Source organism: Lampetra fluviatilis, chromosome 26, assembly GCF_964198595.1.
Source record: "Lampetra fluviatilis chromosome 26, kcLamFluv1.1, whole genome shotgun sequence".
In the NCBI taxonomy this organism is placed as follows: Eukaryota; Metazoa; Chordata; class Hyperoartia; order Petromyzontiformes; family Petromyzontidae; genus Lampetra; species Lampetra fluviatilis.
Genome location: NC_136300.1, coordinates 5,242,056 through 5,264,598, shown reverse-complemented (window position 1 = coordinate 5,264,598; position 22,543 = coordinate 5,242,056). Strand labels below are relative to the sequence as shown.

At 46.4% G+C, this 22,543-nt stretch overlaps 2 protein-coding genes across 3 annotated transcripts in view; one reads left to right on the top strand and one right to left on the bottom strand.

Annotated features, from left to right (window-relative positions):
• WDR59 (WD repeat domain 59) overlaps positions 1-22,543 on the bottom strand; it is an 80,189-nt gene that overhangs the window by 37,973 nt on the left and 19,673 nt on the right. For both annotated transcript variants that reach the window (XM_078868583.1, XM_078868584.1), the window contains exons 14-15: positions 22,372-22,536; positions 21,331-21,426 (exon numbers count right to left, since the gene is read on the bottom strand). In XM_078868583.1, the coding sequence (XP_078724709.1) occupies positions 21,331-21,426; positions 22,372-22,536 (261 nt within the window). The remainder of the gene's footprint in view (positions 1-21,330; positions 21,427-22,371; positions 22,537-22,543) is intronic.
• Positions 9,073-16,252, top strand: LRRC24 (leucine rich repeat containing 24; the record flags this gene model as incomplete). Its single annotated transcript, XM_078868886.1, has 3 exons — positions 9,073-9,213; positions 13,199-13,667; positions 14,087-16,252. Coding segments are annotated over 3 exons (1,722 nt in total), but the record flags the coding sequence as incomplete, so codon positions are not given.

Here is a 22,543-nt window from a genome sequence, read left to right as displayed (position 1 = left end):
GCCTGCAAAATGACATTGGTGGACGGTGAGTGGCTCAAGAGGCCAAAATACTATGTTCATGTAACAGCAACGGAGCTCTGATTAATTAGATTCTGGGTTACAAAAAAACCCAGGTATGTTGCCAAGATTAAACCAGTGTGTAACGTGCAGTCAACATGATCATTGCCACTCAGTCACTGTGCTATTTCGGTAAATTCCATTTGTGAGGGCTTACTCGGTAGACAGGTAAGGGGCAACTTACCCATCTATACAGCTAGAGGACGTTGTAATATAGGTCCTTAAATGATGTCATACTCAGGTGTGTGTGTGACATCCTTCATGGACACACCTCAGATGTCACAGCCAGATTGTGCTCAGCGGTATGCGTGTCCGACATGGGTGTAACGATTCAGCCACCCACCCCGCCCCTCTCCTCCTTGTGATTCAATGAATTGTCACTATTTATGTTCGCAAACTCTATTCTGGAACACATCCTTTCACACTGGCGAATGAATCACCCCCTAGTTGCTGAACGGGTCGCGTAAAAACCCATTGCATAAACACATATACAAATCGAGAAATATTAATTTCTCACACGCGCCATTCAATGCGTGTATCGTGATTCCAAGAACTGACATGTGTCAATGAACGGTTGTGAAATTGTAAGTTGTTGCTCTGCATCTACATAAGCCATGAGAAAAAAGAAGAATGAACGGTTGCATTATTACTTCCCTAAAGGATCTTGTCATAGGTAGTTTCAACACAGAAAACACTTGCTGTTTATAGGTGAAAATAGACACGTATATATTTAGAACTAATTTCTGTACGAAAACAAACGCCGAAATAAAAATATATATATACCAGTATTCTTTGTTTTTTTTCGGTAAAGCCACGTAGGTAAAAAAGAGACATTAAATTAAATTACGACGTTTCGGAAACTTCAAATCTAGAATATACCAGTATCTTTATAAAAATTGTTGGAAAAAAATCCAAATAAACTAACTGAGAATGTTTGCTAATTAAACAAAAAATAATCAACAGCAGCGTGTATATAGTTTTAATGAGTATTTGGTGGAGTGTACCAGATGTTTGTAATTAATCCACTCTTAAGGGAAGACGCACATAAAGTTGCTCCAGAATCAATGTCCTGGTCCTAACACCTGCAGGATGCATCACTCAGCCTATCAATAGCAATCTGCAAAAGCAACAACTCTCTTCACAAGCAATTCATTCTCATTTTAGGGGAATCGGAAGAAATAAATCATCACGCAACTGTAAGTGAAAATCAGGATTTTGAGGCTGCAGCAGCGATAATGAGAACGTGTATTTAGGCTACATATTCAATTTAGAAAAAGAATGACAGTTTTTGAGGATGTCCCGAGGGCACACACAAGCACAAACGTGCATCACAAATCCAAATGTGTACGATAATTGGAGTTTTTTTTTTCCTCTCTCCACGAAAATGGAATCAATACCCATTTGCCATTGAACAAAAGTGTACAATGCGACTTCTGATTTGAAGCAAAAGTTCTCATTGACGATATCATTTTGAGAACGTATTTTTGGAGCAAGATCAGCTCACAAAAATGGTTAGACGCTCGTAGAATGCGTGACATCCCCACCCCCCCATCCCTCAGCAATGCTTTCTCTGAACAAAGAGAATCGTTTCTGCAAGGTAAGACTCTCTTACATTATGTGCGCAGTTAGGATATAGCCTCGCGGATTATGCTGGTGTCACTGCCAAAGTTGTATTTTTAATATACGATTGTTTATTCGCATTTATACATTCTCCTCTCCTGTTCTTGTTCCTCCCTCCCGACGGAACACTTCTTTACTAATCATCCTCTTGCCTCTACTCATTTGACCAACCATGTAGATTGAAGCGTCCCACAATTATGGCACAGCGTGTGTGTGTGTGCCTGATCGAGGCCGGATCGAGGGGGCTAGACGGGCGCGGCACGGGCTAGAGAAGAGATGGAGTGATGTGGTACAGGAGGATGTGGAGCTGAGTGGACTTGCCGATGACTGGTACCAGCGGCGTCAAGATCGGCCTCTGTGGAGGAGGCTCGTGAAGGACGCTACTGGGCAGTTGGAGGCAGTCGCCCTCCAACAACAACGGAGGGCGGAGGAGCGACGCTCACAACAACGAGCGGAGCGCCGGGTGGCTAAAGCACAGCAAATTAGCACAGTAGGGGGCACAGGTGGTGCATCAGCCAGTCATCTCGGTTGTCTCAGTCAGTCGACCCGTGGCACTTGGATCTGTCCCGTGACCTCCTGCCAGCGGGCGTTCGACACTTCACGTGGCCTCAAGGTGCACATGGCCTGGCACAAGCGTCGTGGTGACGTCACCGCCACTCAGTGGCGAATGGCGGTTGTTGTTGTTGTGTTGCCCTCATTTGGAAGTTGGTACATTTTCCACGCGTTTAGTCTACGTCTCCGCCTTACCTATTTGATGTAACTTTAAACATACGGCCGCTTGAGACCCCTCGTAGTATCTGACCGTGCAGAGGCCTGCGCCCACACACGGTCGTCACTGATCTGACCAAGTTGGTATGATGGGCACGAAAATGAAGGAATGAATGAACGATTGAACGAATATCATTCTGGGCAACTTGAGGACGAGACTGGTGACAGAATGGCGCCAGAGTATTCGAGATGGAGTGATGCTATCCGCTCATCTGCAGCAGTGAGGCATCGCGGGACTGTGAGATTGGGTGGACGCTTCGGGAGGCCTTCATGCAACAGTGGATAGGCAAAAGTTCATGATGATGATGATATATATATAAATAAAGCAGGTACAAAGGTACATCCTTTGTATAAATGCTGAACAAGGTTCATTTGCTGAACTAAGAGATGTTATCCTTGTGTAACACAATTTGCATTTATAGTGTCCACAGACATGTCTATCTTTAACTTAACATGTACAATGTAAACCATGTCCAAATGACGTTTGGATGAAGTGATAACAATGGAATTGAAGTTCATTCAAAAGAGCTGCAATACACAAAGTTTCCGATCATTCCATCTCCACCACCCAAAACAATGCCACATTTAAACTCGCTGGAGCACTGGACATTTTCCAAGACAAAACAAACTCACAAGTGTTACCATTACATCTACCCCTCTATTTAAGGAAGGAAACAGGAGGATTTCTCGACAAATCTGGCTGTCGCCTGATGAAGCTAGTTGTAATTACTGGCAAAACGTCATACTCGAATTGTAAATGTTGTGTATTTGCTCTCCAACACAGCAGTGTACTGTACTAGTAACGAATTGTCACGTTTTTTTTCAAGTGACAAACCTTACTAATTGCCTGTGTCAGGTGGTGGCGGGTTTAACGACACATTTATATATTTACGCGATATAACCCAAAACAATCGGGCAAAATAACGGTTCATATATTTTTTTGATGGTGGTGGGGGGGGGGGGCGACGGGTGTCAGCGTTTTTTTACCCCCCAAACTGCTTCATTGTGAGCGACTACACCCCCCCCGCCCCTTTTGTGTGCCTTATCGTGGGGCCTGCGTGAGTGCCCTGCACGACTAAAACAAAAAAGCAAAGCCCCTTGGGGGAGGCCCCGAAAGGCAAAAAAAACGACAAAGCGGTGGACGGCGTGCGGGAATGAGATTTGGCGTGCGTCGTAAACGGGCGGACGCCGTGAAGAACCGGCTGCGGGGTTTTTTTTTACGGGCCCCGGTTTTAATGATTTTAGCGGGGGGTGGGGGGGGACAAAAAAAAATTGATCGCTACAACGCAGCCAGCATTCACTCTACCGCCCGGCACAGTTTATGATGTAATTTAAAAGCGCGCACGATACCGTTCGCTGGTGCGTTGGCTTGGGCTCTCATGTTGTAAGTGTCTTCAGCTGAGAGACAATGCTGACCGGATATTTCTCTGCCACCTCTTTATCGGCCTTAACAATGCATCCTACGAAAGATGCTACTCGGGTGAAGGCAGTTTAAGATAAACCGTACCACCTATTCGAGCTTTGTGCGAGTGTTTTGTCCTCACAAATTCAGGGAGTACTCTATTCGTCCTCATTCACACATTCAGTATTGTCTTCTGGCAGTTGGATCCAACAGGAATTAACTGCAGTTCAGCAAAAAAAAGCAACTAGTCCTGGAACACTGTTAAGAATACAAAATGTGGCAATTTAGCAACTTGTAATGGCAATGTGCAACAACCTGGAAAATAATAATATCAAAAGGAGTCATTGTGCCAGTACAATTTAGCACACAGCAGGTACATCCAAATATGTTCATGCAGCTCAAAAATAAAAAATCTGCAGAAGTTGGATTCCAACCAGCGAATTCTGAACTCAAGGGGCGAGCATGCCGACTGCCCACCAGGCTAGCCAGTCACCACAGCGGGAATATCAGCGTTGATCCGAGATGAGCGGAATCGAGGCAGTGCCTCTCCCACAGAGCTACGCTTGTGACAACTCAAATCGGCATCCAGTTTTTTTATTTATTGACGAGCATCTGGATGGTTCCAAACATAAGCCACCACTGTGCCATATTGCACACAGTAAATTAAGCTTAAATGCTTCAGCGCGCAGTCTCATTATGAACGCAGGGCATCTCAGGTCACTGACAACATCAATGTGGGTATGATCCCTTTCTCTCTTGAGCATCAAAGACCTTTAAGAACTGGGCTCGTCATGTTATTTGATGACTTAATAAAAGCGGTGAGAGGCCATAACAACATTACGTGGCACGGAGATAATACTAATTGGTATGATAATTGTCACATTAATTCACGATGCACAAATACACAACGCGACACTAAAATCACAACGGAAGATTGCAGCACAGACAAACTACAGTGAGTTGACGTACACGTTCCATGACACCGCAGACACGTAATAATCTCTACGTAGACTATTGCACAATGCCGTCTGTACAGTCAAAGGACACCCTGTTCCAGTGACAAAGCAGAGGATGAGCGGCTTTGGCTTTGTGGGCAAAGGGGCCAGATGTTGAGTCTATAACACAACCACTCTCTCCATGGGTTGTCAAGCTCCAAAGCAGTATCGTTGACGTGTACTCGCAAATAGGGTGAAGCGTCTTTCTCACTTTGGCTTTGGATAAAGGCTGTTGCCAGAAAAGTTTGCCGCATCCGTTCTATATATTTTTTATATTTTAATCTGCCTGGCCTCTGCAACAAAGCCGGTAAGCAACATGACTTCAGAGTCTAGCAAACCCACCAATGAGGTGGCGGGAATTTAATGCGCGCACTCTCCAAATCCGTTGTTGGATTGCGGTGAGAAACAAAGAACAGAGTAAGGAAAGCTGAAAAATGGCTCTTTGCTGCAATTTGGAATGAGAAGAGTCTGGCAGAAGAGAGGGCTTTACTTTAACGCCAGCACTGTAATGGTAATCTTTCTGATAAAAGCCCGGGTAAACCGTTGTGCAACTGCAATGCTAAATGAGGCCACGAAGCTGTAACAGCAACAAAGTGATTCTCCCCCCAACTCCCCCCCCCCCTCTGTAAAAGCTATAACACGGGCAATTTCAACGGCAATCATTTACCCGGGATAGGAAACCAGATTTTGTGCCTAAACACATTCAACATTTGTCGCTGCTGGAGAGACACCGGTATAGAGCCGATAGCAGTATAGAATATTTCAGCGCTGCGAATGTCACCGCAATTGAATAACCTGTAAATGAGCTCCCATAGGTATTCAAAATATACCTCATTTTACAGTGCGCGCTTTGGTAATACCCCAAAATAATTATTAAATGTGTTAATAATGTTAAAACAATAATTAAACCATTGTCCCAGTGAAATATGGCGAGGGTGCCAACTCCATTAAATATGACCGGTGTGTGTTTATGCTGTCAGTCTTTATCAAGCAGCGGATGGACAGTGGACAACGAGGAGCTTGAGGATTGTGTTGCTGTAATGGTAAATAAACAACTGCGGCGACAGATCCCTGAAGATGCTCAAACACCACGCAAGGCATTCGGTTAAAATGCCTCTCGTGCAACCATTTCACGGTGCACCACCTTAACGATGCGAATGCCCCATAAAGCCGTTGCTTATATGCCCTCTCACTCCGCCATAACGCTGCTGCACACACGTCGCCACGGTCCTTCGAGCCGTCTTTACGCCTGCATGATGCATGCACGACTTTCGCCTGCCTACAGGGTGTGCAAAGAGCAGCGGCATGCGGGCGTCAAACCAATTCCCCGGCGCCTGCGATCGAGGTTAACGCAAACCCGCGTGCGTATGCGGGCGAATGGAAGCAAGCGGCGAACTTTGCACACGGACGGCAAACCGACACCGCATTTGTAGTGGGAAGCATTTTGGTGGTTGCGAGATGCAAACCTGCAACAAGCAGTGACAAGAAAAACAATCGGACTTGGTGCAGGGAGAGGCAAGGAGAATACGGATTTCTATTAAAGAAACTAACATTTTGGGTTACACTCTCAACCTTGTGCGGTACTTAAAATCAATCCACGCCAAGTGTTTCTCGCAACTCCAATAAAAACCACAAGAAGCATATCACCACCTCCGCTTCGCAAAACGTCCATTATATAGAGCTGAACAAAACTTATTGTGCTTTTTGCATCCCAAAGTTAATGATTTTCTACTTGAAGAGGCCCTGCTTTGATTAAATTGGAGACCTCTAAAGTAAGATAGCGTTGGCCAAAAAACAAGGTTCAGTATTTTTTTCCATTGCGCACGATGTATTGAGCCGCTGAGCTTTGCAAAGAAAACTCACCGAAGACCTGATAATGGTCTTCACCAAAATTTGGTTCGTTTTTCTTAGCATCATTGCAGCAGCAGCAAGCAGCAGCCTTGGAAATCTGCAAACTTGTCTGCTGACACAGCAAGAGGATATGCATTGGAAGGCATTGCCAGTGCGAGCGCGTGTGGTTTTTAAACGGGCCGCAGTGGTAGGTTGCATTAACGTTTGGGGTGATTGTGCACTGCAGCGAGCTATTGCTGAACGAAACTGGCATCTTTGCAATGCAGGTAAATCCATCAACAATGCAGCCAGTGTGCATGAAAACTGAAAGTGAAAACGTACAGGAAAATTTGCTAATTAATAAAAGCAAAAGTGCTTATGCAGCATCTTGAAATGTGCAATGCCACAGATTTCCAGAGTTCATTATAATAAAAATCCATTACCAAAAGGCAGTTAAATTGTATCATTCAGGCCCATGCAGCTCAATGTATTTTTAAACCACTGCGAAACAAGTGTGAGTTCATTACATTGATGTGCGGAAAAAAAAAATCTTGTTTAGGGTAATGTTGCCGATGACAGTCTGCTCTGTGAATCTATTGTTTAAAGACCCCCCCCAGCAAAATTGGTGTGGTAGAAACAACGAGAAAAAATTCAAGAAAACCCCATCTTGTTAATGGGGTTTTCAAAGAGCAGCAGATTGCAGTTGAATGAGAATGCTATCATGTATCAGCGTATGTCACAAGTTATCTGGTGTCCTCTTACATACCACCATATGTTAATTTCAAAAGCCCGAGTTAGACGTGCAAGTTGAATGCCAAGATGTTGCTTATATTATACAAACTTCTTTTCAACCTAATTTATTAGCAATTCCCCGAAAAGATGTTGTTCAAAAATTCTCCAAATCCAACCGAATGACTTGAATTGGATGATTATCATCTACGTGTAAAAAAAAAACGACAATTTGGAAGTTCGGGCTATGAAGGAACACACAGAGGCATTTCATCCAGTGAAATACACAAGTATAACGGAGAGCAATACATTACAAATCGTGGCCATTATTTATTTACCATCCAACATGACATCCTGGGATCCTAGTTGTGTACTAACGATGAATCTCGTTTGTACAGATATAACAACTTCAGAAACAACACTACTTTGGCCGAGTAACCCATTCGGGGGATCTAACGATGCGCAGACTCATAATGAACATACATCATGTGCACTGGAGAGAAACCCTGGCGAACCGGAATAACGTGGGGGAGAAGCTCGTGCGAGCTGAAAAAGCTTAGCCAGGATTGCAATTAAAATCTACATTATAAAAAAAAACAATACACACGTGTATAAATATAACACACACTATGTGTCTATGTAATACACGCATTAGTGCATGTAGTCTACGTGCTGGTTAGCGTACAGACATTTTAAAAAAATACTTGTGACATGTGTGCCGTGCTGTGCAGTAATGAAGTTGGCAGTTCAAGGGTTTGGCAGTGCCCCACCAATTCCACTTTCCCACCGTCCTTCCCCTAACGTTTTACCGGACATACATTCACACGTAATACACTGTGACTACGTATTTTAATACACACACAGTGGAACAAGCTTGAATTCTCTTTAGATTTCTTTCCTTTAATGTGCATTACGGATTGTTTTATAATTCGATGACCTGGCTCGGCTATATACAAATTCGGCAGCTGGGGTTTTTGTTATATGAATACATAAAATCTTGGGATGTCAGGCTCGGTTATTTAAAATGTGTATGCTGCGTGTAATTGATTCATGAAAATCCTGCGCCAGAATGATTTTTACACCTACCACAACATAAACATATTAGCGAGTCGAATCTTGACAATTCGTCAAGCGGTGGTGATTAATTGTTAATCCACTCCTGGATTTAGAAATTATTCACCACACCGTACGAGTCGTGGGGGTTACTTGACCATATTGCACACTCGTCAGTGTGGGTTGGTAATAGCAGAGGGCATCGTTGTGGGCTCCTAAGTTCAGTGCTGGTACAGCAATGTATTTTAATGCACTGCCCTCTGCTGTCCACATAGCCTATAGCAACCTGTTTGGACAGTGTTCGCGGATTCAAGCTCACGATCCAGCCAAAAATTCTGCTTAGCTTCTGAGATCTAGAGAGATCAGAGGCACATTTCGGATGACCGGGTCACAGGCAACGAAAACATTAGTAGCATACAATCCATCTTCCCTCCGAAGACTTTATCGAAACATTCAACAGAGCTGTGGGACTGTGTGTGCGTGTGCGCGCGTGTCTCTGTCTCTCGGGCACAGATTTTGGTCGAGCATCGTCCCGTCCTCTGCAACTCCGCAACACGTCGTGAAACGTCGTCACCCCCCGCCCCAGCAATGCGCGTGCACAGCAGCCGGGCGGCGGTGCCCACGCTGCTGGGCGTGTGGTTGAGCTGCGTACTCGCCGGGCGAGGCTGCCCCGAGCAGTGCCAGTGCTACAGCAGAGCGGTGGAGTGCGGCTCCCGGCAGCTGACTCGAGTGCCCGGTCCCATCCCCAACACGACCCAGGTGCGATCTGCCCTCCGCCACCCCTCCGCCCCCAACGCGCGCGTGCGGTCCACGCACGGACTGCTGCCACATGTTGTGCATTTGCCACAAATCTATTAAAAAAAGATTTTTTATTTTTACCAGGTAAGGCCCACTGAGCTATGTAGCTCTTTTTTATAAGCGATCTTGCTATCAGAAATGATAGCTCAACGAAGTGGCTTATCACGTGGAAACTACAGCTGCCAAATGCTCAATAAACTAATGTTGATTCTAAATGTGGAGGGAAAAACTGGAGGACTCGGAGAAAAATCCACTCGACCACGGGGAGAACATGCAAACTCCAAATATACAGCAGACATCAGGGTCGGGATCCAACCCATGGCCTCCTGTATACCAGGTGAGGTAGTCAACATCTCGCCACTGCAGCACGCATCGAACCCATGCGCAGTATGTTTTTTGGCTACTATACCAAAGCTCCCCTGATCCACACACAAAAACAAAGGCAATCACCCATTTGGTTCGCTAAACAGTCGAAGGTAAGTGCTGTTAGTGAGCAATCATTAAGGTCACGATGCACATCATGGGGTATGGCCAGAACCATGCTTGGCTGCTTTTGTCTCCAGCACTGATGTTCACATACATCATCAGGTTTTCATATAAAGCCGAGTCAATCTAAAAGTGGTCCAGGATAGATTTGGTTACCACTTGTGACTGATGATGGCCAGAAATCGAACCCGGAGGTCACTGGGATCGTAGCGCGGCGCACGAACCGTTCAATACACACAACACACCCTCTCAATAGAGTTTGTGCACCATGCCCCGGACAGTAGATTATACACAATGGCTCGTGGATCCAGGCCAGTGCCCTAAACACCATATGGCCCATCGAACGACGGCGTACACGCACAATCTCGCACAACTGTCAGTAGGAGCAGCCGGGGTGGCAGCTGGCACACGCGGCAAGAGGTGGCACGGCCAGGCCAGGCCACATGGAGTGTGGACCTGGAGATCAGGGCATTGAGCCAGTGAGAAGTGAGTTAGGACAAGTGACGTCACTGTGTAACATTAGACGATACGTTAAACAGATTAAAATGCATTCTTACTCCAACAATACATGTATCAGAATGATCATGTAAGAATTAATCGCGAAGGATTTATGCAACTTACAAGAAAATCGTAAGCAAACCCTAACCCAATTTGTGCGGTTGGCTACGTACTGTGTGAAAGAAGTTCAACATATATACATACTAATGGATTAAAAAAAAACTCAAATTGTGACAATTCCTAAAATCACTGGGGGGGGGGGGGGTGGTAAATAAAATCAGCTGATCTGGAAAGCCGCCATGCCTCGGTGAAAGGTTAAAGGTTCATACTCCTCGTCATGTGCTGCGTTCATGTACTGCGCTAACCAAACCCTGTAAGTGATGCAAAGATGCAAGGTAACCAACCCCATCACAGCTGAGCGGGGCTGCAGTACATCTGCGACAGACATCTGGAACTCACTCAGAGGCTGGGGGATAACCCCCTGCCTTCGAGTGGAGAGTCTAGCGCGGAGCGCTAACTCTTTTCAAGAAAGATCGTAAAACACTAAAGTCCAAACGAGCTTTTGTAAGTGGGAGTTGAAACGAATTAACCAGCAAGCCCCTTAGAATCTTCGGAATTATGGTGCTATATTAAAAGGAGATAGTTCTTTTTATAACAAATTGTTACATGCCTAGCAATGATATTGGTGATGTGGTTGAGCTGATCCTGCCTGGAATTTCAACTCGCGACCCTCGTGAAAGTCAGCTCTACTGACGGTCGTTAATCCTGGCATTGTATCACTTACAAAGAATGGAATGTGCACATGAATTTACGGTGTTTTATTAATGCTCTTTTTATTAAAGCGCGAAACTACATTTTGTCAGGTCGTGACAATAATTATTGGCAGTGGTAACAGACAATTATTGTGCAGTAAATCCCTTACATTTTGGCTTCTGGAATCATGATAATCGCAATCTCAGCTATGTTTTATAATCCAAGGGCAATTATTTACGCTGAACGCTGTCTAACGCTCTCCCCGCATGTATTACACGTATAAAAGATTACAGAATGAAGAGCGTTCGACTATTTTTTTTACAAAGATCCCCTGCATATCCTTAACAGACTTTTGCGGCAAGTGCTGTTAGCAAGCACCTCATATATACACACACCCACAAACAAACGTGTGTGTGTGTGGATGTTTAAGAATTATCGTTGCTCCGGCAGATTAAACTGTGTTGGTCGTGCACTCCGTAACCATAACATTTGAACCGAGCACGATAAGCATTCATCCAAATCTCATTAGCGAATCTAAACAGCTGGAACTTTCTGTGCACGTCCATTTATTTGAAGGAAAAGGACATTGTGTTTTGCACAGGGCCAAGCTCCAAAACGGACTGCAGCCTCAGGAAATGGAAAGAGAGCGAAGGGATGAACACATGCACGCACGTTCTGAGAAATAAAGAATGAATTACCTGTACGTTTCTAGGTTATTGCTGAGGTCAGCTTCGCGAGAAATGCGCAAACGACAATTTTGGACATTTGCAGCCAACATGCGTCACGACTGCCGACTGGGCGAACAATAATCCCTTTAGGACTTCTGTCAGCGAGAAAGGCATGTTTACAATACTACTTACCGATCTTAACTTGGCTAAGTCTACCGAGACCCATGTCTCTTTTTCAAAGGAGAAGTGGGAAATGCGTATATCCCAATGATTAAGCTTGTAAAACTAAATTCCAAAAGTTAACACAAACATGTTGCCAACAGCAGCATCAAACAGCATGAACTAACCTGTGATAAGCAATGCAAGCCCTACACACCGAAACAACATTTTATATTTACATATTTTTTTAAGTTACCCAAAAAAAAATCACAAAAACGTATTAAATTATTCATCTGTTTAAGCCAATTTTTTGTCTTGCTGTGATCAATCGTCAGACCCCGCTAACTTTCCTGCTGCGAATGCATGGTCAAAGGCAGAAGATTTCTAAAGTGTTTTATTGCTAGCTGTACCAAGACAGATGAACTGGGCTTTGATTAAGAAGAAAAAAGACAAAGATCCCCCGTAAAGGCTTAACAGATTGGTGGGGAAAGTGCTATTACTGAGCGCCTTTGAAGGCCGGCACGACATACAAAGGGGGTGGGTGGCCAGCTCCACGTCTGGCCGTCTTGGTCTCCCCAGTGGTGATGTATACACACTTCTCCAGGTACTAGTTTGAGGCCGAGCCAACCTAGAGGAGGCCCAGGACCTGTTCAGATAATCGTCACTCGTGTTGGGTGTGAATGGGAATCATAGCGCAATGTGCTAACCACTGCACTATCACTCCACACACAGACATATATACGCGTGACTAATGCGTTTCAATCAATCAGATGTAATCATTTAACAGCATCAACATCGCCGTTGACTTCATAAAACCGGGCCTGGCATATGAGGTCATGACTAGAGATGAATTTATATCTATAAACCTGATTCCAGACAGTACTGTTTATGACGATCCACTATACACACACACATGCACAAGGTCAGCTCTTAAGAAATATCACGTTCATTTCAAGTGCACTCAGGGCGAACAATCCGTGTCGGTTTATGTTATTTAGATTTATTCAGCTTGGAATTAAATGGAAAATAAATGATTCCCAAGAAAAGCCACTTTTTTGCCATGGTGACACCAAAACCCAACTATCTATTTTCACGTCGATATGCACTGAAGCTGTGTAGTCCAGCGCTGTCCGACAGAAGTTTGAGGAAAAATAGACAATTCAATCTGTCAGGAGTGCTTACATTTCATTAAAGCAGGGGACATCGTGTTAACCAGTAAAGTCGTGGGACCACAGTTGTCATCAGCATGCTCCTGACAGTGACTTTTGAACAGCTTTCTTTCTTACAAAGCCAAAGGCACAGAAGATGCATCTAATGCAGTGCATCTCCTTTTACGCAACATGCAGCAGTGCGTACAACGATTGCTTGCGCTCTCCTCCCAGGTGCTGTACCTGCAGGACAATGGGCTCTCGCGGCTACACACGCACGCACTCCACGCGTGTGCCCATCACCTCGAGAGCCTCTACCTGCAGCAGAACCACATCTCCTCGCTGGCCGGGGCCGACGGAGAGGAAGACGGGCTCTTCACGGACCTGTCGGCCCTCAGGGAGCTCAACCTGGCCTCCAACAGGCTCACCACGCTGCCCGCGGGCGCCTTCGCCGGCCTCCTCAACCTGCGCCAGCTGTACCTCAACAACAACTCCGTCGGCGGCGTGCCGGCGGGGCCACTAGAGCCGCTCGCTCGCCTGCAGGAGCTACGCCTGCAGCACAACCGCATCCGCTGGGTGGAGGCGGGCGCGTTCGCATCGCTCGGCGCGCTCGCGCTGCTCGACCTGTCGCACAACGAGCTGCGTAGCCTGGACCAGGAGCTCCTGCCGCCCATGAGGGGCCTCAGCACGCTGGGCCTGGCCGGTGGGTGCACCCTCGGCGTTAGGTCTCGTTGTGTGGTAATGCAGCGTGCGGAATAATTTTACGCAGCACCTGAATTCACTGCTCTTAAGAGCCAGGCAAACAAAAGTTCAATGGTTGGATTCCTGTGGCAAACTGGGAATTTCCACGTGGGGTTAATTCCAAAGTGTGCCACCTGCTGCAGCGCAGGAATTTAGAAAGCCTTTGACATTGTTTGCAAATGGTGGCCACAGCATGTCCGGTGTCAGAGCTCAAATTTGCTAACATTGCTCGTTCAGACACAACAGATCTTCTTCAGTGCCTCGAACAATGCGATATAACTTTGCAAGAAGATGCAAAATGGTTTATCACTTACACTGGCAGCCACCGTAAAAGGCCTCTCTGTGTCATCTGAAACTCTTCTCCCCGCTGCTCCACCACAGGGAACCACTGGCAGTGCGACTGCACCCTGCGGTGGCTTAAAGAGCTGCAACACGACACGGCTTTGGCATCGCTGCAGCTCAGGTCCATAAACCTGACCTGCTGGGGACCCCCAGCGCTGGCAGGGCTCCGCATGGAGCAGGTGTCCCTGGAGGCCATGTCCTGCACCGTGCCGCAGGTCCACATCGACCGGCAGCAAATGCAGCTCACGGCCGGACAGAACGGTAGCGTGCTGTGCAGCGCGACGGGACTCCCCGAGCCGAGCGTCTCCTGGAAGCGTCGGAGTCACGGCGGCGACGATCCGGGTAAGACGCACGGCGTGGGCGGCACGGGGCACTTCAACCGCTCCGCTCACCGCGATGGCAGCGCGTGGGAGGAGGACGTGGCGGCAGCGGTGGCCGCAGCTTCGAACGCTACGGTCGCGCCGGGCAGCCGCGCCACCCTCGACATCGTGAACGTGACGGAGGGAGACGCGGGCGCCTACAGCTGCGAGGCCGTCAACGCGGCCGGCTCCGACGGGGCCACGTTCTTCCTCGGCGTCGATGCTTCCGAGCCGTCGTGGCTGCGTGCCGAGGAGGCGGTGACCGTTGTGGTCGAAGAGACTGCCGCCGCCACCGGCACCGTGGACTTTGCTGCGATGGCCGCGTCAACGCAGGCCGGTATCGCGGCGGGCGTCGCCCTGCTGGCGGCGACGGTGGCGACGCTGCTCGCCGCCCTCGTGCGCCACCGCAGGAAGGCCGTCCGCGCCCGCAGCAAGAAGGACGACGAGATCTCCTACATCAACGCCTTCACCGAAGGCCCAAAAACGTGCGGGCAGCTCGAGGAGTTCCGCGGGGAGAGCGGGCGGGAGATGTACGTCATCAATCCTGGTCGGCGGCCCAGCGTAGCGGAGAGGGCCGGTGGCACGGGGCGGTTCACGGATGCCCTGCCGTCGCATGTTGACGAGCGGCAGCCATTCTGCCCCGGCAACTCGTCCGACGCGGAATTCGTTAAGACGAGCAACTACGGAGACCTCAACTTTGACCAAGCGACGCAGACCTATGGTCTTATCCTGGAGAACCCTCTGGATCACGAGCTGGAAGAGGGCCAGGTGGCGTACGAGATATGCTACTGAGCGCGGGACATATTGGGGAGCGAAAGAGAGGCTGAAAGTAGTGCAACTTGCTGCAGCCTGTATTCCAACTTAGGCGAAATGATAGGTGAGCTGAAACGAGCTGTGCAGCATTGAAAAATCCAAGTATGACATCCTAGCCTCTTCCTTTTGAAAGAAAAAAGTAACTTAGATCTGTGCGTGGATGGGTATGTCGAGACCATTTAACGGAGCGCCACCGCGGAAGACGCACAGCCCGCACTACACCGTGGTCATGCACCACGCCGTGGTCATGCACCACAACGGTCGCATGCACTCTCCCAGGTGACATTCAGCAGGCGGAGAGCTTGAAATTCGTATTCCACGTCTGCACCGCCGCTTGGTTTGCTTTTATTTTTTTTTACTTTAAAAAATCATTACGAAAGCGCTCACTGTCACGGAGCCAAACAGGATCTTTGTCATGAGCAGCAGCTGTCACCCACTTGGCCTGCAGATGATGCGCGAGGAGTGACATACAATTGTCCTTGAGCCCAGCAGTCAAGGGAAGTGTGCATTATTTTAAGACGATGTCACAAACGTACAATCCACCCATTGTAAGATCGTGTAGGAAGAGTTACGTGGTCAGGGCATCTCTGTATTCAACATTCACGTTTGCACAATGTAAATATTTCGCTTTGAGGGCTTGCATTAAGCGCTATTCCTAATTGCTAAAGATTAGAGATAAGAGTCATTTACGTGTGTTTTCAGTCACAACTGAAATCTATGCTTGTTCATGACAATGGATATGTCTAAGGGGGTGGCTGGGTTAGGACCAAACTGTGCAGTTTGTGCTTTGAATGTTACATAAATCTCACCAAATGAACAGTTTCTGCCTTTTGGAGGGACACTTCCCCCCCCCCCCCCCCCCCTTTGACCACCAACTAGAACTTACACACAACTGCTTAGGCAACATGGGTCTCGTGTATGGGTTTAAAAACCTTTTGTTAAGGTGTGCTGGTGTCCTCATTTGTGTTTGGCCTCGATGCACTGCTCCTTTTTTGGTGTTGTAATTGTCCTATATAGATTAAATATAAATTAAGCACACGTGTCCGAGTTTCACAATGCATGCCCTGGTACGTACCTGGGAAGCTCGTGCATCATGTTAAGCGGAGGTCACAAGCAGCGCCGCAAGCTTTTCAGTATTTAATGTCGCTCCTTGAGCTCCAACGCGAAGAAAAGGGTTATAAGTTATTGAGGGCCCAAGCCGTGAAGACAAGTACGTGCTTACATGCACTTATTGCACAGACTGTGACGTGGCTTAGCGGCGGCGTGTTCGCCGATTGTTGCAGAGGTTCACGGTTCGAATCTAGCAGCTGCCCTGGTTATCACTGCAGGCGTAATAAGCATGACAATACATGCTGTCAGCTTCACAGTGGATGTGCCGTCAGCGTCATGGTCACGCAAATTGGAATAGACATTTGTAACCATCGTTCCCCTCCTGTGAAAACTTGGCAGAACTCTACTAACAGTCATGAGACTTAGCCAGACTTTCCTGGGTAAACAATGCTCATAATAAGACACAAGATGGGGTGGGTGGTCGCCGCCACCACCACCCCTTGCTTACTCCTACGTGTATGATGCTTTCATACTGTAATGGGGATACTTTTCAGGGTATATATCAAACATAGCACGAATCGATTCCACGTTAAGGCTCAGACTCGCTGCGATTAATTTGGATTTTATCAACAAAGAGCAAAGCATGGCATCTGCCGTGTGCGTAATATGCCCGCTTCTCCACAGGCGATTGTCGGCTTATTATGAACATAAATTAATTAATTCAGCCAGCAGTCTACTCATCTGGAACAAAAGCGTTCCTCACTAACAAGCACCTGAGCAGCGAACTTGTCTCAGTTAATACAAGCGACCCAAGTCCATTCATTACCGCATTTTGTTCAAGTAAGTTTATAATAAACATTGACAATTCCTACTATATATTTTCATGACAGGTGAAAAATGCTGATAATAATTTTTTTAAAACGAGAGCAGCTGCTGCATAGGTTACCCGAAGGTGATATTGGTCATTTGTCTCCAATGGCATAGAAATGCATTTAATCCCGTAACTAAAAACACGGATCTCTGCAAACATTAAGACACACATAACGATACTTATTTATTTGCATAACAAAGAAATAATTAAACTTGCCTTTAATTAGCACAACGAGTCAGCCCGCTTACTTATTTATGCAACTTCTTTGTGCAGCACTGACAGACGAGAGACTTTAACATCCTGTTGACAGGGTGGCTTCAGAGACACGGAGGGGGTTTCTTTGCATTTCACAATAAGGACATTGTGGCATTATTTTTTTCAATATGGTCAATTCCCATCACGACCCCGTAAAACAACAGCCTTATAACTTGCTAAGCAGAGCGCAGAGTCCCTGAAATATACCTTATGAGTTCGATAATTCCACCGAGTGTAAAGCAAGCAAACAAACAAACAGAATGTAACCAGGACACGTGCAAACGGACCCGGTGTCAGACACTGATGAACACTGCGCTTTTCAGTGCGCGGCAAGGCATGCCCTGGCAACACCTAAGGTAAATGCACTGTAAATCATTTTCGATGCAATTCTCAAGAATTCAATTTAAGACACACTGGGTTGGCTGAAGTGATGGATGAATGTAGAGTTACATTTGTCCCTTCAAGTGTGCGGGGGCCAAAAACGAAAGCGATATCTTTCACGTACAGCATCGTAATGCGTACCGGAGTCAAAACAGATGAACGGAGCTGCGATTGTTTTAACACGCATTCTTTCAAGAATTGAGAACAGGTGCTGTAAATAGCTTTCGCCGTCACGCCTCGAGCTTTCCAACATGTGTAGACTTTCTCTAATTGGATGTCGACACCGGTAACACTGGTAACGCGAACGGTTCCTTATGCGCCAAGCAAACCTGGGCAGTTTGCACTCTCTTAGTGAACTAATTTGGGACATTGTCACAAACCTAACCGTGTATACGTCAAATAAAACTGTAAATTGGAAAAGTGAAAATGTCCACTACGCCTGGACACACTACGTAAAATAACCTACAATAAAAGTCCATACATAACTCTGAATGTCCAGTTGTCCTTTGCAAGTGAGCGACAAAATCTCGGTGTGCCATCACCTGGTTAAACACAGGACTCGGAGTGTCATTTTACTGACCGTTCTGTTTTGTTTGTGTGCGGAGCGCTCGCGCAGTAGTTAAACCACTGCACTATGAACCCGGTGACCGGACATCGATTCTTGGCCACGTGCTAACATCAGCGACAAGTGAACTGGTTCCACACCTCCTCTGCCGCCCACTTAACGAACACACACCGACCAGAGTCGTTAACGTACGGTCAAACACACCCTATCGCCGAAAAATGTGGTTAGCAGGCCTTCATCAGCAATGAATTTACAAATGGCTGCAAATGTATATTATTCACAAAATTTACCTGTCTAATGCCAGCAGACAAAAAACATTTAAGTCCTCAAACTTAACCCCTAAACATTCTGCAGGGCAATTGAGACAAAATCATGCTCAACATGTGTGTTTACCTCTTGATTGCTCCAGCATAATTCTCCCTGCTAATCCATTTTGGTTCCATTTTAATTACATAACCACACCATCTGTCTTCTCATTAGAGCATGTGTTACTACAATGTTAAATAGTAGCTTGGCTGAGCATATCGCACATTGATAGCTTTGTTGCCTAATTACTGTGTCTCGCATGTGTACAATGTACAGATTTCTCTACAAAACAAACTGTTGTTGCTGAATTCTCACTAAATAAATATTCTCCATGTACCATGTGCAATTACTGCCCATTCCTAAGCAACGTATATATTTTAGGACCACTGCATATGCTCCAGACTAATGTGAAGAAGATTTACGGTGTCGACCCAAGGCCAAAAGCACAAGGAATGCTGTATATTGGCTCCGAGAGCCCTACATCAACACAAATTAAAATAACGGCTCCGTTCAGGCGTAGCAGACACACACGCGCGCGCGCTTACATACGCGGCACGAACAGCAGCCCAACGGGAGAACTCAAGGACGAAAGACAATCATAGGGCTTCGTCTCAAGAGCTATCTGTTGGTGGTGCAAGGTTCCTTAATGTTAGCCAATGAAATTTGGAATCGCTGAAACGATGCTGACAGCGAAGGTGATGAACAAAATGCCAACCAAATCTAGCCGATCGATATTCTGCCACTGACAAGCCCCTCCAACGCATGCGACGAGACGAGGGAGTGTGCACGAGAGGTCGTCAGCTGACACGCTCTATAAGCTAGACATTCATTTCACGTATCCATTTAATGTTTCGTGATCCGATTTTCTATTTATAAACAGGAATGGCATATTGCACTGCGGCGTGCACTGCGTGTCGTGCTATAGTAATCAGGCCTGGCCTTATGGGTGGGCAATCAGGGCAGCTGGCGAAGGCGCAAAACCGTAAAAGGGGCACTGTGAGTGTATAAGGGGCATGAACATTTGCAAATGGGGTTAGAGAGAGAGACGCAGAGACACATAAAATCAATGAGACACAAAGAAACGAAGATCCAGAGAGGGAACAAACATGGACACATAGAAAGTGACAGAGACACTGAATAACACAAAATGACACGCGGACTCATATCGAGACAGAGACCGGCACGAATAAAACAAAGATGCAGTCGCACAAAGAGAAACACAAAAAGACACAGACTAACGCAGTGACACGAACACAAACACAGAGAGACAAGCCCACCCACCCCCCCTACCTACTCCACTGGGGAACCCTAGGGGCACGAACATTTTAGTTTCACAAGAACACATGTAATAACAGTGCTGGCCTTCATAGCAGTGGTTCTGTAACAATATTTCAGTGGTGAAAATAAACATTCCTACAAGGATCGCCTGGGCAGAATGCACTCCAACTAACAAAGTAGATCGTTAAGACATGAAACAATGAGACCTTTTTTTAAACCACTCACGTAAACATATGGCAGCATTCTAATGAAGACGCCGTGCTTTCAATAGAAAAGGTAACAGCTGTAAAAAGTCTCATGGGGTGGAGATTGCAAGGCTTCTAAACATTAAGAATCCCACTCGGAGCTGCAAAGCACATCAATCATTTCGCCATTATTGATGGGTCCTGCCACAGCTAACCTTGTTATGTTAAGCTAAGCAAAGACCTTAGCCACCTAATTGTATAATGAATACATTTAATCTTTTGTTTGCGATTTCATAATGATACGCACACAACAAAGCTTTGCGTTGCTGATCACATTGCTGATAAAATGGTAGGCAGCATTGACCCTTAATTCGGTGTTGCATTTAACTTGAACATCCTTCCAATGAAGCATGGTACACCCGACGATCTGTGGAAACAAATCTAATTGCACGAGCGTGTAACCGAGTGAGAGCGCATGTTTGCAAACATGAAGGTGACACCGGTGGGCCTACTGCACTACAAACATGGTCACCTTGGTTCAATTCCTGGCCATGGATAACAAGTGACAAGGGGTATCTAAACTTATCCTGGACCTCCCCTACAGTTGCCACGGCTTTCAATGACTATATGGCAGGATGTGTAAGCATCAGCAATGGGCGTGACTGGGAGTGATGCTGACGACAACACACAGCCTTGCATGGGTGTTTGCTGACAGCACTCGCACAAAGAAAATGTAAGGGTAAATGAAAAATATCTGTGTCGATGTAGTTGCAATTTTGAACCAAAATGCAACAAAGCACTGCTGTATCAGTTTGCAGCGAGTCAGCAGTTCGAATCCAGCACCAAACAACACATTTCTGTAGGGATTTATACACAACAGACCTGTGAAATCGACTTTTTAACACCTCATGTGGATCATTCACGGGATTTGCCATTCGTATGCTCAGACTTCCAACTCACTGTGCCAGTCTCACTTCTTAGCCCCATAGTCCGATATCCCAAATACATACCCAAAAAAAACTCATTTTGAAACCTGTCGCCCTAATGCACATGACCTCTTCCGTAGAATATCCCACGATGGAGTTATTATGCCCCCCCGAGGGCTTGTCGTTAACCTTGCTAGTTCGGCCTCAACATGGCACGTTCAGTTTCACGATGGAAACATGGAGCAAATAACACATGCGGGCATTGAAGGATGGGGGAGCGAACAGGGCACTCACCACAATGCTCTCCAGCGAGGACACGAGCTGCCACAGGCAGGGCTCCAAGCAGTTCTGGTTCCTCTTCACCTTCTGTAGCGAAGTGTCCTTGAGCGTCTGAGCAGCGACAAAGCAACGGGTGTGGACAAGCCCACAGCACAATGGTCATATTCCAAAAAAATAAACTCTTTTTTATTTTACCAGGTAAGGCTCACCAAGCTATATAGCTTTTTTTCAGAAGCGACCTGGCCACAATGATAGCTCAATTAAGTGGCTTATCACGTGGATATGTATAGCAGCCAAATGCTCTAAACGCACGTCGATTCTAAACGCAGAAGGAAAAACCGGAGGACCCGGAGAAATATCCACGCGACTACGGGGAGAGAGACATGAAAACTCCAAATATACAGGCATCAGGGTCAGGATCGAATCCACGACCTCCTGTATACCAGACAAGGGAGTTAACATCTCACCACTGTGGCATCCACATATACACTGGCTTGGGACATCTCTCCACTGGTCTAGGCATTCCACATGTGTGACCCTTTGGTTGTGGCTCTACGAGTCTTGAACGATTTAATTACAACTGTAAAACTACAAATATCTTAGTTTGCCAAAGGACACTTGAGGCAAACCAACAGGTAACAAAGATTTGAAGTGGCTTCTTTCTTTATAATTTTTCGTTTCAACATTATTCCTGCACTCGTATTATAGAGTGTACAGATTGCATGTAAAATTCCAAGTTACTTCCACCGATACTTTACAATAAATTACTCTTAATGGAAGGTGTAAAACTGTTATTTTTTTTAAAAGCCATGAGCAACAGAGATGTGAATATCCAAAGGAGGTCAAACGAAATGCAAATCACCTGCTGGTTAGTGTCACAATTATTATGGCGGGGCATCGAATAAAGAGGCCTGTAGAGACAGAGCTAAACATTCAGATTGGAGCAGTTCACAAGGAAGTGGTGTCTCCCTGCAAGAGAAGCAACAAACTACACGATCTCTACCCCAAACACCGAGGGTCGATGCCACCAATCTGGCAGAGTGTGGTGGCACTCACCTTGAGTAGGCGCGTCTTCGTAGAGGCATCAATGGAGGTTGGGCTGATGAACTTGAAGGTGGGAACAGCGTTGTTGGGGTAGCTCACAGGGAAGGCCACCACCATCTTCACCAGGTGGCTCCCACAATGCACGCACACCGTGCAGCTCCGGTTCAAGGCATCCATCTGCACG